Here is a 13109-nt window from a genome sequence, read left to right as displayed (position 1 = left end):
CAGCCGCCGCCGCTGCCGCCGCCGCCTGCCGTGGACTTCTCGGACGCGCGGGAGGCGTTCCGGAGCAAGAGCAGCGCCGAGCTGGCGCGCGGGCTCCTGGTGCTGCGCCTGTGCGCCATCGGGCCGCTGGTGGAGCGCGCCGAGCAGGTAGGCGCCGAGCCGCGAGGAAGAGCCCCGGCCCGGGGGTGGGGGGGGAGCGGCCGGTCCCGCCGAGGCGGGCTGCGCCGGGGGCGCTGGCTGCCTGCTGCCTGTGCCGCGCGGCTGGGTTGCCCTTGGGACGGGGCTCCGCGCTCGCGGGACGCCGCTTCTGCCCTCCCGCCGCGGTGTAGCCCCCGCCGCCCGCCCCTCTTGCGCCGTGCCCGCGAAGAGCCCGAGCGGAGCGATCCCTTCCGACCCTTCCCCATCCCTCCTTCCCCGCTTTATCGAACTCAGTTCAGTGCAGAGTCCGCGGGTAAGAGAGAAAAGGGCTTGCGCGTGTATTTATATGTATGCATCTAAAGCCCGTTTGTGTTGTCCTTCCATTCAACACGGCAAGCCTGGGGGGGTTTCCTCTCGTGACTTCCAGGTAGGGCTGTGGGGAAAGATGAGGCTCTCGAATCGCCAGCACTCCCCCCCGCCCGCCCCCCACTCTGGATCACCGGGATGCGCCCGCTGGCACTGAGCTCTCCATGGTGAGAGTGTGCTTGAGGGGGCCTCCGGCCTGCTGCCCTTTGCATCCCCCTGGGGAGGGGGTCTGGTGCAGCAGAATTTTCCTCATTCTGGCCCCCTGAGCAAGCAACAGCGCAAGCCATCCACAGAAGCATTTGGAGAAAAGTTTTCGGGGCTCGTGATGAGCAGCCGAGGGACTGGGTGGGCTGAGATCATGCATTCCTGAAATTCTGGAAATGCTTCCTGAGCAGTTCTGGAGAAATGCTGCCTCCACATTCACTTTCGTTTTGGAAAGCGAAAGGAATAGAAGCATGTCTGCCATTTCTTCTCCCCGCCTCCGCTGTGGCCACAGCCCTGAGGTCTCTGGTGAGTCGCCCAGGGTGTGGAAGGGCCCTTAAGGCCAGCTGCCCGCCTTGTCTCCCTGGGGAGGTGCATGTGGGGAGAAAGCGCTTGACTGGCAGCCTGGTTCTGTGACCCCGCAGTTGATGCATCTCAGCCAGAAGCTCCTGGGCCGCCGGCTCTTTGAGGCGCTGATGAAGCTGACCTTCTACGGGCAGTTCGTGGCTGGGGAAGACCAAGAAGCCATCAAGCCCCTCATCCAGCACAACCGTGCCTACGGGGTGGGCTCTGTGCTAGACTACAGCGTGGAGGAGGATCTGACCACCGAAGAGGCTGAGAAGAAGGAAATGGAGTAAGTGGCCTCTGCAGCTTGGCTGGAGGGTTGCCCAGCCTCCCCCGACCTGGCGCGGCGCACTGGGCTGCTGGTTTGGGGGCCGGCTTTTCCTTCACCGCATCGCATGGGAATGCAGCGTGTTTTGGGGGGAGGGACAAAGGTCCTCACTTACGCAGTTCCCCAGTGAGCAAGTGGTGGCCTGGTTTTGCGCAATAGGGAATGTCAGCTGGTTTACACCCGGTTCTCCTTCCACGCCTCCAGCTTGTGCTGGACGGAACGCAGGGTGGCTGGCCTGGCTTATCACAACAGCTCCTTGCTTGCGGCAGCTGAATCTGGCCGGAACTAGCAAGGAGAAAAACCAGTTTGAGGGCTATCGGGCCATAAGGGCACAGACTGGCGAGGGAGCGGTGGACAGGAATTTGGGGTGATGCAAGCGCTGCCGGAGCAGTGGCCTTGCAGGAGAAATGTTGCCGCTGTGTGTCATGGTCAAGCTCATACTTGGCCTTCCTGGCCTCCTTCATTGCAGTATCTGCCACCTCTTCCTTTCCATCTAGTCATCAGCTCTCGGGTGGCATGGATGAGGCCACTGACCAAGTCCACTGGAACTTAGTCCATATCTTGGCGTGGCATCCCAGGGGTGCTCACATGGGAATTTTCAGCTGGTTTGTTGTGGAAATGCACAGGCACACGAGCCCCGAGGGTGTCATCTGGGAGAGTCGGGCATCCCAGACCTCCGTGCTCAGGGTTCCTCGAGTGAAGGGGAAGGCGCCAGTGCCACTCGTTGTTCCCAGTGCGCACGCTGGGAAAGGTCAAGTGGGAAAGCGCCAGGCCTCCGTCCCTTGGGCCGCCTCTCACAGTCTGTCGCGCACTCCTGCTGCGATTCCGCGCCACTGGTTCTGCCAGGAAACAGTCCTTCAGGGAGCAGCCCTGTGCATGATTCCTACAGGGGCCCCCCCCCCCCCCCAGCATTTCCCAGCCAGCTGCCCTGGGAGCTGAAGGACTCCTCTGACTAAGCATGCGCAGGGGCTCGCCCTTAGAGAACTTGGGCGGAAATCATGTGCCACATCCCCATCCCAGTTCCTTCACTGCTAAACCCACTGTGGCTAGGGGTGATGGGAGTTGTAGTCCAGTGCATCGGCAGGTCCCCAGCTTGGGGAGGGCTGCCATACGTGGCACTGATGGCCCTGCCCTGACAGGCTCAATGCCAGTGTGGGGAAGCGGCAGGTGCCGTGCGAGCCCGTGGTCCTGCCCGATGTGGCGCTGGGCCACTGGTCTGTGTGGGCTGGGGGGCTCTTGCCTGGGGGGGGGTAGTGCTTCCTGGGACCCTCGGCCCGAAGGTGCTGGGGACCGCGTCTGCAGGGATGCCCCCGCGAGGGATGCTGCAGCCGCCCCTTCGCTCTCTGCGGGGAGCGCCCAGTGCCGGCGGCCTCGGCTGCCTGCTGCACAACGGCAAGTGTTGCGTGCCTCGTGTCAAACCTGTGCTGTGTGTGTGCTTCCCAGACCTCGAAGGGAGTTTATGGGAAGCTGCCCGGGGTGGTGTGTGTACGCCTTCTGCAGGACGGGGCGCAACCTGTCCTGCGTCACAAGGCAGATTGTCCGCTTTGGCTGGTACACAATGTGCAACTTGTGACTGCCAAAAAAGGGAAACCGCCCAAACACGGAAGTGCTCTGATTAGCCCAGGGAGACCTTCCCCTCCAGCCTGAGTGGCTGCTGGGGAGGCAGGTCTCTTGCGCAAACAGGACAGCTGCCAGCAAGCGGAAGCCTGTCTCTCCGCGGGATGCCTTTATCAGCAGAGCTGCCAGGCCGCCTCCTGCCAGCTCGAGGAGCCACTCGCTGCTCTGACCTTAATAGCTGCCTGAATAGAATGAGGCCTTTTCCTCACTCTGTGTTTTCTGCTGGCAGCTCTTGGGTGGCTCTGGACGCTTTGGCTGGCACTTCAGGGAGTCCCTGTGGGAAAACGTTTGAAGGATCCTGGGCTGCAGAGCGAACTCTTTCTCTTCTGCACACCTGCTTCCTGCCCCGCAAGGGGCACTTCACTCAGGCTTCTGTCCAGGAATGCTGGACTGGGCATTTTGCTGAGTAGACCAGAGGAGTTAGCCTGCAGTGCTGACCCACCCAGAGGCCCACGGCTGGAGGAGGTTGGAGTCCTTCTGGCTCCCGGTCCGGATAAGGACACCCCTCAAAACTGAAAGAGCTTTACGTGCACCCACGTTGGAGCCTCCTCAATCATAAATAATACCAAAGAAAGCAGGGTTGGCCCAAGGACTGTCCCGAGTCCGGTGGGCTGGACTGGGGAGCGGCACTCCAGTCCCCTGGAGGGCACCAGGTTGGCAAAGGCTGGTCCAGCAAAGCAGCAGCAGCTCTGCGGTGGCTCAGCCTGGTGTCTGTCCCAGGCGTGCTGGAGGCTGTGTTTTGGCTGGGGTCGCCCACCGAATTCCTCCTCAGCACGTAGTTGTGCCACTGCTGGTGTGATTGCGGCATGCGGCGGATCATCAGGGCCGCCCCTCCCTTCCCCCCGCCTCCCCGTCCCCTCTTCCATTCTGCTTAGGCGCATGTTTACAAGCTCACCTGCTCGCTAATCCATGTCACAGGACTTCCTTGCGCGAATTGGGTCGCTCCAACTGCTGAAAGAGGGCTCATGTTGCAGGCACCTGTTCCCGGTCCCGGCGGCACCTGCTCTGTCCCGGCTAACTTGAGTCCCTTTAACCCTTTGCTGCTGCAGCTGCCGCTTGGTCTTTTGCCCATCTCTTGCATTCCTTTCCATTTTGGTCCCGCATGCAGCAAATCCTGGCGCTACCACACACGGCTTCCGGGAGCATCTGCACCTTTGACAGAGCTTCTGCCTCGGTGCTCGAGCGGAGCCTGTTGGTGGCAGCATCATATTAGTAATATGATTTCTTTCATTGCTGTACTACCTGTAGCCAAAACTCTCCGGCTTGCAGAAAACTTGGCTGCAAGACCCAGATCCCTTGCATAACACCTAGGGATGCACAGGTGTTATTAAATCCACTCACCTGTATTTCACACCTTCTGGATCATCTTTTGTCAAGCACTGATGAAATTAGAATTTTTTCAGGAGTGAATAAGAATTTTGTTTCCATTTGCTGAATTTATTTTAGTACAAGTGTGGATTCACATAAATCCTCCCTAACATTTTAATGGTTTACAAGTCCATAGAAACTCTGCGAGGCATAAGTCAGTCTGCTGCAGAATGTGCAAGTCAGATTCATAAAAACCTGAGCTGCTTTGAATCCGTTATGGCTTTCCTCAGTATTCATTAGTAAACATTCATTTTAACGATGTTTCATGTCTCAACTATGGGGTAATCTGCACAGCAGAGTTAGCAGAACAAGGGTCCCACCATTTCTGAATGCAGGTGCGAAGTTTCCCCTAGGTCAAGGACAGGGAATGTGTGACAGCAACTCCTACCATCCCATTGGCTAGGGCTGATGGGAATTGAAGTCCAGCAATCACTGGAGCACCACAGGTCAACCCTATCCCTTCCCTGAGGTTTTTAAGCCCTTGCTGTAAGTGGAGAGCAGGTTCAGGAGGGAGTGGGGTGGCGTGGAGCTTCTTTCCGGAAGGGTCGTGTGGGCTGCTGGAAGGGCGAGGCAGCAGGGTCAGCGGCCTCCTTTCCCGTGAGATGGCCAGGCCGCCTCCTGCTGGTCTTTTCTGCAAGCCGTGGGCTGCCTCTGTGCTGGGTCAGCTGTCCGGGGGGCTCACGCAGGGGCATGCGGGGGTCGCGGGGGTGGCATCCACTGCGACGTGGAAGGGCAGTGACCAAGGCTTGTGCGCGTTTTCTTTCCAGCTCCTGCACCTCCGCATTTGAGAAGGAGACAGGCAGTAAGTGCAGAAGCGCGCGAGTTTGCAGTCTGCCCTGGAACCTGCCCTGCCTCTTCCCCACCACCAGCCTTGGCTTTCCAGACTGTCCCCATCCCAGTGTGTTACTCTGCTTTTTATTCTTGCGGAACACATCCATGGCCAGCAAAACGTAAATGGAGCCCCCTCCCCTCCCCACCCCTCCCGCATTGCCTTTGAAACAGAGGCTCAGGGCCAGCTGCACAGCTTTGGCTGTAGGGCAGTAAAGAAATGAGATGAATACAGATAGGCTGCCGGGAGCCGCCTTCCGCGTGGGAACTGGCCCAGGGGGTGGCCTGCTCCTCCTGTGCAGGGGCTGAGTTCACGTGGGGGCAGTTCTGGCTCTGCTGTAGGTCAGAGGGTGCCCTGTGCTTGGCCAGGCCCCTGAGACGAGCAGCGACTGCCGTCGTCGTCTTCTGTGCCTTGACCCAAGTGCTGGTCCAAACTGGGACAGAGGGTCTGAGCTCTCCCGCAATCTTGATCGCCACAGAGGCAGCTCCACCGCAGGGACAGGGAAGCTGCGCACAAGCGGGTTCGCCTAGTCAACCTCAAGGTGGGCTAAGGAGAGTGCGGCCCCTTCAGAGGGCTTCCTGGGCCTCCCGTCAGGACTAGCAGCTTGCATCGTGTGCTGTGGCAGGTGGGAGCGCTGGGCTGGGACAGGCCCCTCACCTGCCACCCACCTGGGTCTCTTGCAGAGCAACGGGAGAAACGCTACAGCGTGCATCGCAAGTTTGGCGACCGCCGGGATGGGGTCATCAGTGCCCGTACCTACTTCTATGCGGATGAAGCCAAGTGCGACCGGCACATGGAGACGTTCCTGAAATGCATCGAAGCCTCAGGTAGGCAGGGAGCCCCTCCAGGAAGCCCCCCCCCCAGGTGCCAGCCCCTTCCAAAGTGCTGCGTCAGCAGCTGCATCCGGCCAGAGCCCTCCAAGGTGCACTCTTCGCCCGAGGGTGCCGGGGCATTCTCCCAGCTGCCCTCCAAGCAGCGCGGGGCCTCTTTCGGCCTAGGCTGGACTTGGGTTCAGACACGCTCTTGGGGCCACGTGCTGGGGGTGGGGGGGCAGAAATGCCTGAATTGTCAAACACTAGCATACTGTAATTTAAAGCTGTTAATGATGGCGTGTGGGGGCGAGGGAAGCTACAAGACCCCCAGAAACCACTGAAAAATTGGGGTGATGAGCGGTCGGGGAAAGCCTGTCCTGAGGCTGCTGCTCTTCGGGGACCTCCAGTGGCCCATATTTTGTGCCCAGGAGACTGGGCATGGCCCCCGGGCCGGTGGGGCCCAGCTCTGCCTAGGGGTTCTGGGGCCAGTGCAGGCCTTGCAGGGCGCTGTCCACCCAAAGCGCAACTACGGGCCCAGGGGCTCCGAGCCAGAATTTCGCCCTCTCTCCGCAGCCTGGCTTCATGCCGAGTGCGAGGCCCCTACTGAAACGAGTGCAAATCTGTGCCTAGCCCGCCTTTCAGGGCTGTGGCAAAATAGCATAGATGGGCTTCCCGTGCCAGGTGCCGGGGCCTTCGGTCGTGTGTCGGAAAGGCAACCAGCACGTGCTGTGCTCTTCGCAGGTGGCAGCTCCGAGGACGGCTTCTCGGCCATCAAGCTGACTGCGCTGGGAAGGCCCCAGTTCCTGGTAGGTCCAGCCGCATGCTGGGCGCGTCCCCCTCCAGCTGGCAGCCCTGGGCACAGGTGCACGCACAGCCGCAGAGGGGCGCGAGCCGGCCGTCTGCCCCAGCAGGACAGCTTGGCTGGAGAGCAAGTGCCACAGCAGCCAGTCGGCCTGTCCTCCAAATCCACCCGCACCCAGGCGATACCTTGGAAGCGCTCATCTGGAGCAGAGGTTTGACTGGGCCTTCTCCTCAGCGATGCAAGAAAATGCAAAGCATAGTTTTGATTTAAGACTGGACAGTATCGCTGTGCAGTCCCTACACGATTTCAAATGTTTAACTTAGAAATGCTTTGCTTATTTTTAGCTATTCTATTACTACCAAAAAGCATCAGCCCCTCAAATGTACATCACTGGGGAGGATCAGACTTTCACTTACAAAGTTACCTGTGCCTAATCTTCAGGGTTCCTTTTGAACAAAAGTTATTTTTGAAACCCCTGGCACACACACCTTTTAAAAATCCCTTTGAAAACAAACAAACAAGCAAGCAAGCAGGTCTCACTTCACCCACCACTTCTCCCCTCTTCTTGGCCCTCCGGAGCCCTTGTGACCTTGGGGGGGCCTCTTGCTCTTCTCAGAAACCACTGGACTTCCTGGGGGAGCCATGCCTTGTGCCACCTGCCTCTGGTGCCCGCAAGGAGCAACGCTTCTGCCGGGGCGCCACACCTGGGCAACACCCTCCCTGGAGCCTTCCGGCCCTCGTTTCAGACAGCCCCAGTGTTCCAGGCGGCTCGCTAACTGGAGCTTGTCTCGGATGTCTTGCCTTGAAGAAGCAGGCCGGGGAGCGCAAATGGCGCGACCCGGTTTAGACGGAGGCTGCCTCCTGGTCCCTCCCCCCACGATTTGCAGGTCGTCTGCAGCATGGCCAGAAATGCCGGGCGTGGGCCCGCGTGTCCGGAGGCCACTGGGCTGGGGAGCCGCCTTGCAAGCTGGCGTGGTCCAGTCCCGCTGGCTGCACGTGCGCCTTTCAGTGGCACCGGGGGCTGCACTCGCACTGACCCACACACTGTCCCCGTCTGCAGCTGCAGTTCTCGGAGGTGCTGGTGAAGTGGGGCCGGTTCTTCCACCTGCTGGCTGCGGAGCAGGGCAAGGCGGGCCTGGCTGCCCTGGAGACCAGGCTGGAGGTGGAGAAGCTGCAGGTGAGCCGTGCGTGGACACGGGGCGCGTGCAGGCCCTCCCGTGCCCGCCCAGTCGCCGGAGGCCGTGGCAGGGCGAGACCTGCGCCCCAAGGCCAGCCTGGCCCGTGCCAGCTCCAGAGCCCCGCCAAGGCGCCCCGGAGGCCTCCTCCCTGGGGCTGCTCACCTTCTCGCGCCCCTTCCCCTCACCGTCGCCATGGCTCTGCTCGCACGAGGGCAGAGGCGGGCCGGCGGGGGCCTGGCGAGCGGCAGGCGAGTAAGCAGGGCCGGGGTCCTCTGCTGGAGGCCCAAAGGGGCCCGGCCAGGCCTGCTCTGGTCTGCCCCAGAGGGCTTGACTGGCACAGGGGGGATCGCGGGGGAATCTGAGCCTCCTCCCAGCATGGGGAAGGGCCCTGGGCGGGACCCAGCAGAGGGGCCTGCTGGAGATGCCGCCTGCCCTGGGCGGACAGGCGATGTGACCCAGGAGGGGTCAGGCGCTTCGATTCCCGTTTCTGCATCCTGGCAAGCCCAGTTGTTCTCCGCCAAGACTGTTTCATGGATTTATGTACCACCAGATGTAGTTAAAAATATTTTGGAGCAGTTCAGAAGAAAATCCCCAGTATATTCTGCATTGAAGTACCAGTTGCATACACAAAACTGTTAAACATTTTATATAAAGCACAGTTGAAAACACTGAAATAATCTCACACAAATTCAGCAGCAGGGCAGGACACTCACTCAGGATCCCGGGTGAAGAACTGAGTTGTGATGCAGTGGATGCCTCCGGGGTCCCAGCCGGGAGCTCATTTCGGAAGGGAGGTGCGCTGTGGAGAAGGCCCACCTCCTCGCCGAAGCGAGAGCCCATCTGCTGTCAGGGTGCAGCTTGCGAGACCTGCTTCAGTCTTCCTGATTGCCCAGGCCTGTGCCCGGGGGGCTGATTGCCCAGCAGCCTGATCCCAGGCCGCTCAAGCCTTCCCGGCAGGGAGCAGGCAGCCCCGCCGTCGTGGCAGCCCAGCCTACGATGTGCCAAGCCAGGGACTCGCTCAGGCTCCAGGCTGCAGCTTCTGGGCCGCCACTAGGCGCGAGTTGCCCAGGGGAGGGAGCGTGGCTGGCCGGCAGAAAGACGAACAGGTGGGGCTCCGATCAAATGCAGCCAGAACTTGCCCCGGAAGCACGAGTGGCATAAGCGCAGCTGCCAGGCCGCTGGCACTTCCTGAGAAGACAGCCGGGCTGGCAAAAGTCAAGGGCAGAAGAATAAGGAGCACGCCAGAGGGCCCCTTCCCGCTCCGCTCCGCTCCGATTCGGGCCACCCTGGGGGCTGCAGCCTGTGCCTGAAGAGCGGAGCAAGGCTGTGCTGGGCCAGGCCGGCCGGAGGGCGGTCGCCCATCAGGCTGCCACAAGTTGCGGGTGACCTGACAACGCACGACAACAACAAATTGGAGGGAGGGGGGTTTAGATTTTTTGTCGGTGCAATTTCCCTGCACATCAAAACTGCGCATCGAATAAATAAAAAATAAAAATAAAGGACCGCAGGGTGGCAGAATCCAGCACCGACGCTCTCTGGTTGTGGCAGGAGGCGCTGGCCAAACTGGGGATCGCCACCAAAGCGGAGAGCCAGCACTGGTTCACTGGCGAGAAGCTGGGCGTGTCTGGGTAAGTGCCCGCGGGGCTAGAGAAGCCCATGGCAGAGAAGGGAGGGATGCTGCCTCCAGTAACGATGGGAGCAGGCCTCTGGTGCCCGTTGGTGGGGACCCTGTGGGAGGGGGCTGTCGTGCTCGCAGAGGTCTCCCATTTTGTTGGCCCGCCTACGAACAGAAACAGAGACCTCTGGTCTGACTCGGCCAGCTCTTCTTCTGCACGGAAGTGCGGAGATGAGTTATTTGGACCTCAGCCCCAAACCACCTCTGTGGGAAGTGAAGCAGCAACCTGCGCTTGCAAGCGGGTTGGGGAAGCTTCCTAAAATGAGAGAATGAGGGCGGGAGAAAGACTTGAGACCAGGTTCTTGCGAGTGTGGACGTGGGCCTTTGTCTAAGTGTCATGTCTTATTCTGCATTTGGAAAGTGACACAGAACTCGCAGGCAGGGAGGGCCGGGTGCAGAATTTTCTGCAGCCGAGGTTTGTGGAGCGCAGATCCTCCAAGGTGGATCTGGGCACCTTGGTGTCTGGGGTGGGAGGTCCCTGGGGGAAATTTGGATGCTTCAGCTCATCGCTGCAGCTCGCCAAGATCTCTGCCTTTTCTTTCCTGGGCCCCAGAACAGTGGACCTGCTGGACTGGAACAGCTTGATTGATGCTCGGACAGAGATCTCCAAACTCTTGCTTGTCCCGAACATGAAGGTAAATGGCTCGGTCCAGCAGGAGGGAGGCCCTGGGGCTTCATGAGGCCTTCTGATGCTGGGGCAGCCCCCCGAGGGAAAGGCCCTCCCTTGCCAGGAAAGCTGAAGGCACCGCAGTAGCTAGGGTTGTGGCTGTCTAATTCTGAGAGGCCGGCCCATTCAAGGAGACCGGGAAAATAACACCTGGCCGCTTGGACAAGCTGCAAAGCGCTTGCCGCTGAAGGAAGGACAACGGGCTTGTGGCACCAGGGAGGCGGCGCAGCATCCCGGGGCTGGAGCCCGCTTGACCAGAAGTGCTGCGACGAGGCACTGCCTCCATTTTCTGCTTCTGATAACAGGACCGCAGTTCTGGGATTCCGCAACTGTGCTTAATCTCTCGCCTCCAGAAGGGTGGGGAAGCTGCTACCACCCACTTGTGGCACTCTGGCCTGAGCATACTCTCCGCTCGCCGCGTTGCAGGCACCCTGCAGCGAGGATGGCGGTCACGCTGCCTGTGCAGCTGCCGGGGTCGATGCCTGGCAAAAGCTGCCTGGAAACCCAGAGAGCTGCTGCGGTTCCTGCAACGTGGCAGCTTGGCAGTTGGGGGCACCGGACTGCAGAAGCCTGGCCTAGACAGGATGCGCCCGACACTCCGTTGGCCTTGGCCTCGCATAAGGGTGGCATCCCATGGTCTCTGCTCACAGACTGTTTCTGGCAGGCGATGCCGGTGCGGGGAATCGCCTTTCTTCAGCACCTGAGAGCGTTGCACTCGTGGCATGGAGAAGACGAGGCACGGCCCGCCTTGTTCGCATCTAGCAGCCGCCCGCCCGTCGCATGGCACACCATTGCTGAAGGGCAACTCTGGCTGCCAGTGCCTGACCCATCTGCCCCTGGTGGCCCTCTGGCTAAATTGGTTGCCAGCAAGCAAGCGGCAGTCACGGGCCTCACCCTGGGTCCTGAAAGTGCCGTCCACAGGCCTCTGCGGTACAGCGCGAGAATGGGACCCGTCGCACGTCGCGCTGACACACGGCTTGTCTGACCGCTTGCTTCTGCCTTGCTCTGCATTTGGAAAATGGCTCGGCACTCCAAGGAGGCACGGGGCAGAATTCCCATGAGCCAAACCTGTGGAGCACAAAGCTTGCGCAAGCGACAAGCTAACTGCCTGCTTGCTTCCCTACGCACAGTCTGGCGGATGACTGAAGCAACCATGGCTCCTTGTCTCGGTTCCTGGGCTGTTCCTTCCTCCTCGAGCCATCCACAAAATGCCTTCACAGTGTAAATGGCGGCTGTGGGGCCGGGGCTGCTGTGCTTGCCTCCGACCACTGTAGCCCGGCAGCATGCCGACGAACAACCCCCAGCCGAGTTCTCTTTCCAAGTTGCCCCTTCTGACCCAGAGGCCCTTTTCCATGCCAGGACTTGCTCCCGGCTGACCCCAGGCAGGCACTGAGGGTGGGAGAGTCACCCCTTGGCAGAGGAGCATCCCGGCCCGTCTTCTGCCAGCTCCCGGAGGCCAGCCTGGAGCCCTGGGCAGCCAGGGGAGTGTCCTGCCCCCGTCCGAAGCCTGCGTGTCGCCTCTCCTTCCAGACAGGGCAGCTGGAGCCGCTGCTCGCTCACTTCACCGAGGAAGAGGAGAAGCAGATGAAGCGCATGCTGCAGCGCATGGATGTGCTGGCCAAGGTGAGGGCTGAGGGGGGTCCTCTTTCTGAGAGGCTGCAGTGGGGCAGCTGCAGGCAGAGGGCCACTGTTGAAGGAGGTGGAGGCAGAGCGAGGCGCCCACTTCAAGCAGCAGGTATGCGGGGGCAGACACGGCAGCGCTCGATGGGATGCTCGGCTGTTCGTGTGCCATGCGCCCCCACTGCCCCCAGCCCATCTGGCACACAGCGGAGTCCAGGGCAACCCTTAGTGGAGAAGCAGGCGCCCTCTGAAATCCTGTTTTTGGAAGGCCTGGCGGACCTGCCAATCGCCCTGCCTGGGGCCGGGGGAGACGCTCGCGCTCCTTCCCTGACCCCTCCGAGCTGGGGCTGGCCAGCGGTTTCGGGGACAGGCTGCCACCCTTGGCAAAGCGCAGCACGCGGCACACACGCCCCGCAGCAGGGCGCGGTGGTGCTCGGGCCACGCCGGGCCTTGCTGGGGGACACGCCTCGGGCAGTGCTGCTCGCCGTTGGCCGGGCCTCGCGGGACCTCCCCGGCTCTCCTCCCAGGCTCGGCTCAGGGGGACGGGCTGGATCCGCAGCAAGGGGCCTAGCCAGCCGGGGCAGACCTGGCACGCAGCGGGGTGCGGGAGGGCGAGCTGGGAGCGGGGGCTCGCGGGAGGGCCTCGCGGCAGGGAAGGCAGGGAAAGCCGGGCAGGGGCGGGCGTGCGCGGCTCATGGGGCGGACTGGGCAGGCTCCGCTTGCGCAGCACCGTGGAAGGAAGTCCCACTTAGTGGGGGCGGGGGCGGGGGCCGCGCACGGAGGGTGCCCTGCTGCCAAGTGCATACTGCTGTCATGCGTGCCCTCCGTTTCCGGGGAGACTTTCTCACGGGGCACAGGAAGCATTCGGGGGCCCCTCAGCTTTGAGCTTGTGCCACTGGCAGGACCCCCAAGTGGAGCCCCGTGGGTGCCACGTGGTGGAGCCGCCCCGCTTCAGTGGCTCGGGGCCTCCGTGACCTGTGCCGCCCTGTCGTTCCCAGAAAGCTGTCAGGACAGGCGTGCGGCTGATGGTGGATGCGGAGCAGACCTACTTCCAGCCGGCCATCAGCCGCCTCACCCTCGAGATGCAGCGCAAGTTCAACCGGGAGAAGGCCGCTGTCTTCAACACGTTCCAGTGCTAGCTGAGGGCACCACCCACGTGGCAC

General features: G+C 61.4%; 1 protein-coding gene across 1 annotated transcript in view; it reads left to right on the top strand.

The window, feature by feature from the left end:
- The first annotated feature begins 6 nt into the window (after positions 1-6).
- The window catches only part of LOC123030376 (proline dehydrogenase 1, mitochondrial-like), a 16142-nt gene continuing 3039 nt past the window's right edge, over positions 7-13109 (top strand). The window contains 10 exon segments of the mRNA XM_044444245.1: positions 7-147; positions 1131-1339; positions 5131-5165; positions 5876-6019; positions 6746-6810; positions 7867-7983; positions 9533-9612; positions 10213-10294; positions 11857-11949; positions 12945-13091. Of these exon segments, the coding sequence (XP_044300180.1) occupies positions 1134-1339; positions 5131-5165; positions 5876-6019; positions 6746-6810; positions 7867-7983; positions 9533-9612; positions 10213-10294; positions 11857-11949; positions 12945-13091 (969 nt within the window). The 5' untranslated portion in view covers positions 7-147; positions 1131-1133.

The sequence above is a fragment of the Varanus komodoensis genome, unplaced genomic scaffold, assembly GCF_004798865.1.
Source record: "Varanus komodoensis strain SLA01 unplaced genomic scaffold, ASM479886v1 scaffold44_3, whole genome shotgun sequence".
NCBI classification, from domain to species: domain Eukaryota; kingdom Metazoa; phylum Chordata; class Lepidosauria; order Squamata; family Varanidae; genus Varanus; species Varanus komodoensis.
This window is presented reverse-complemented; position numbering and strand designations above follow the sequence as displayed.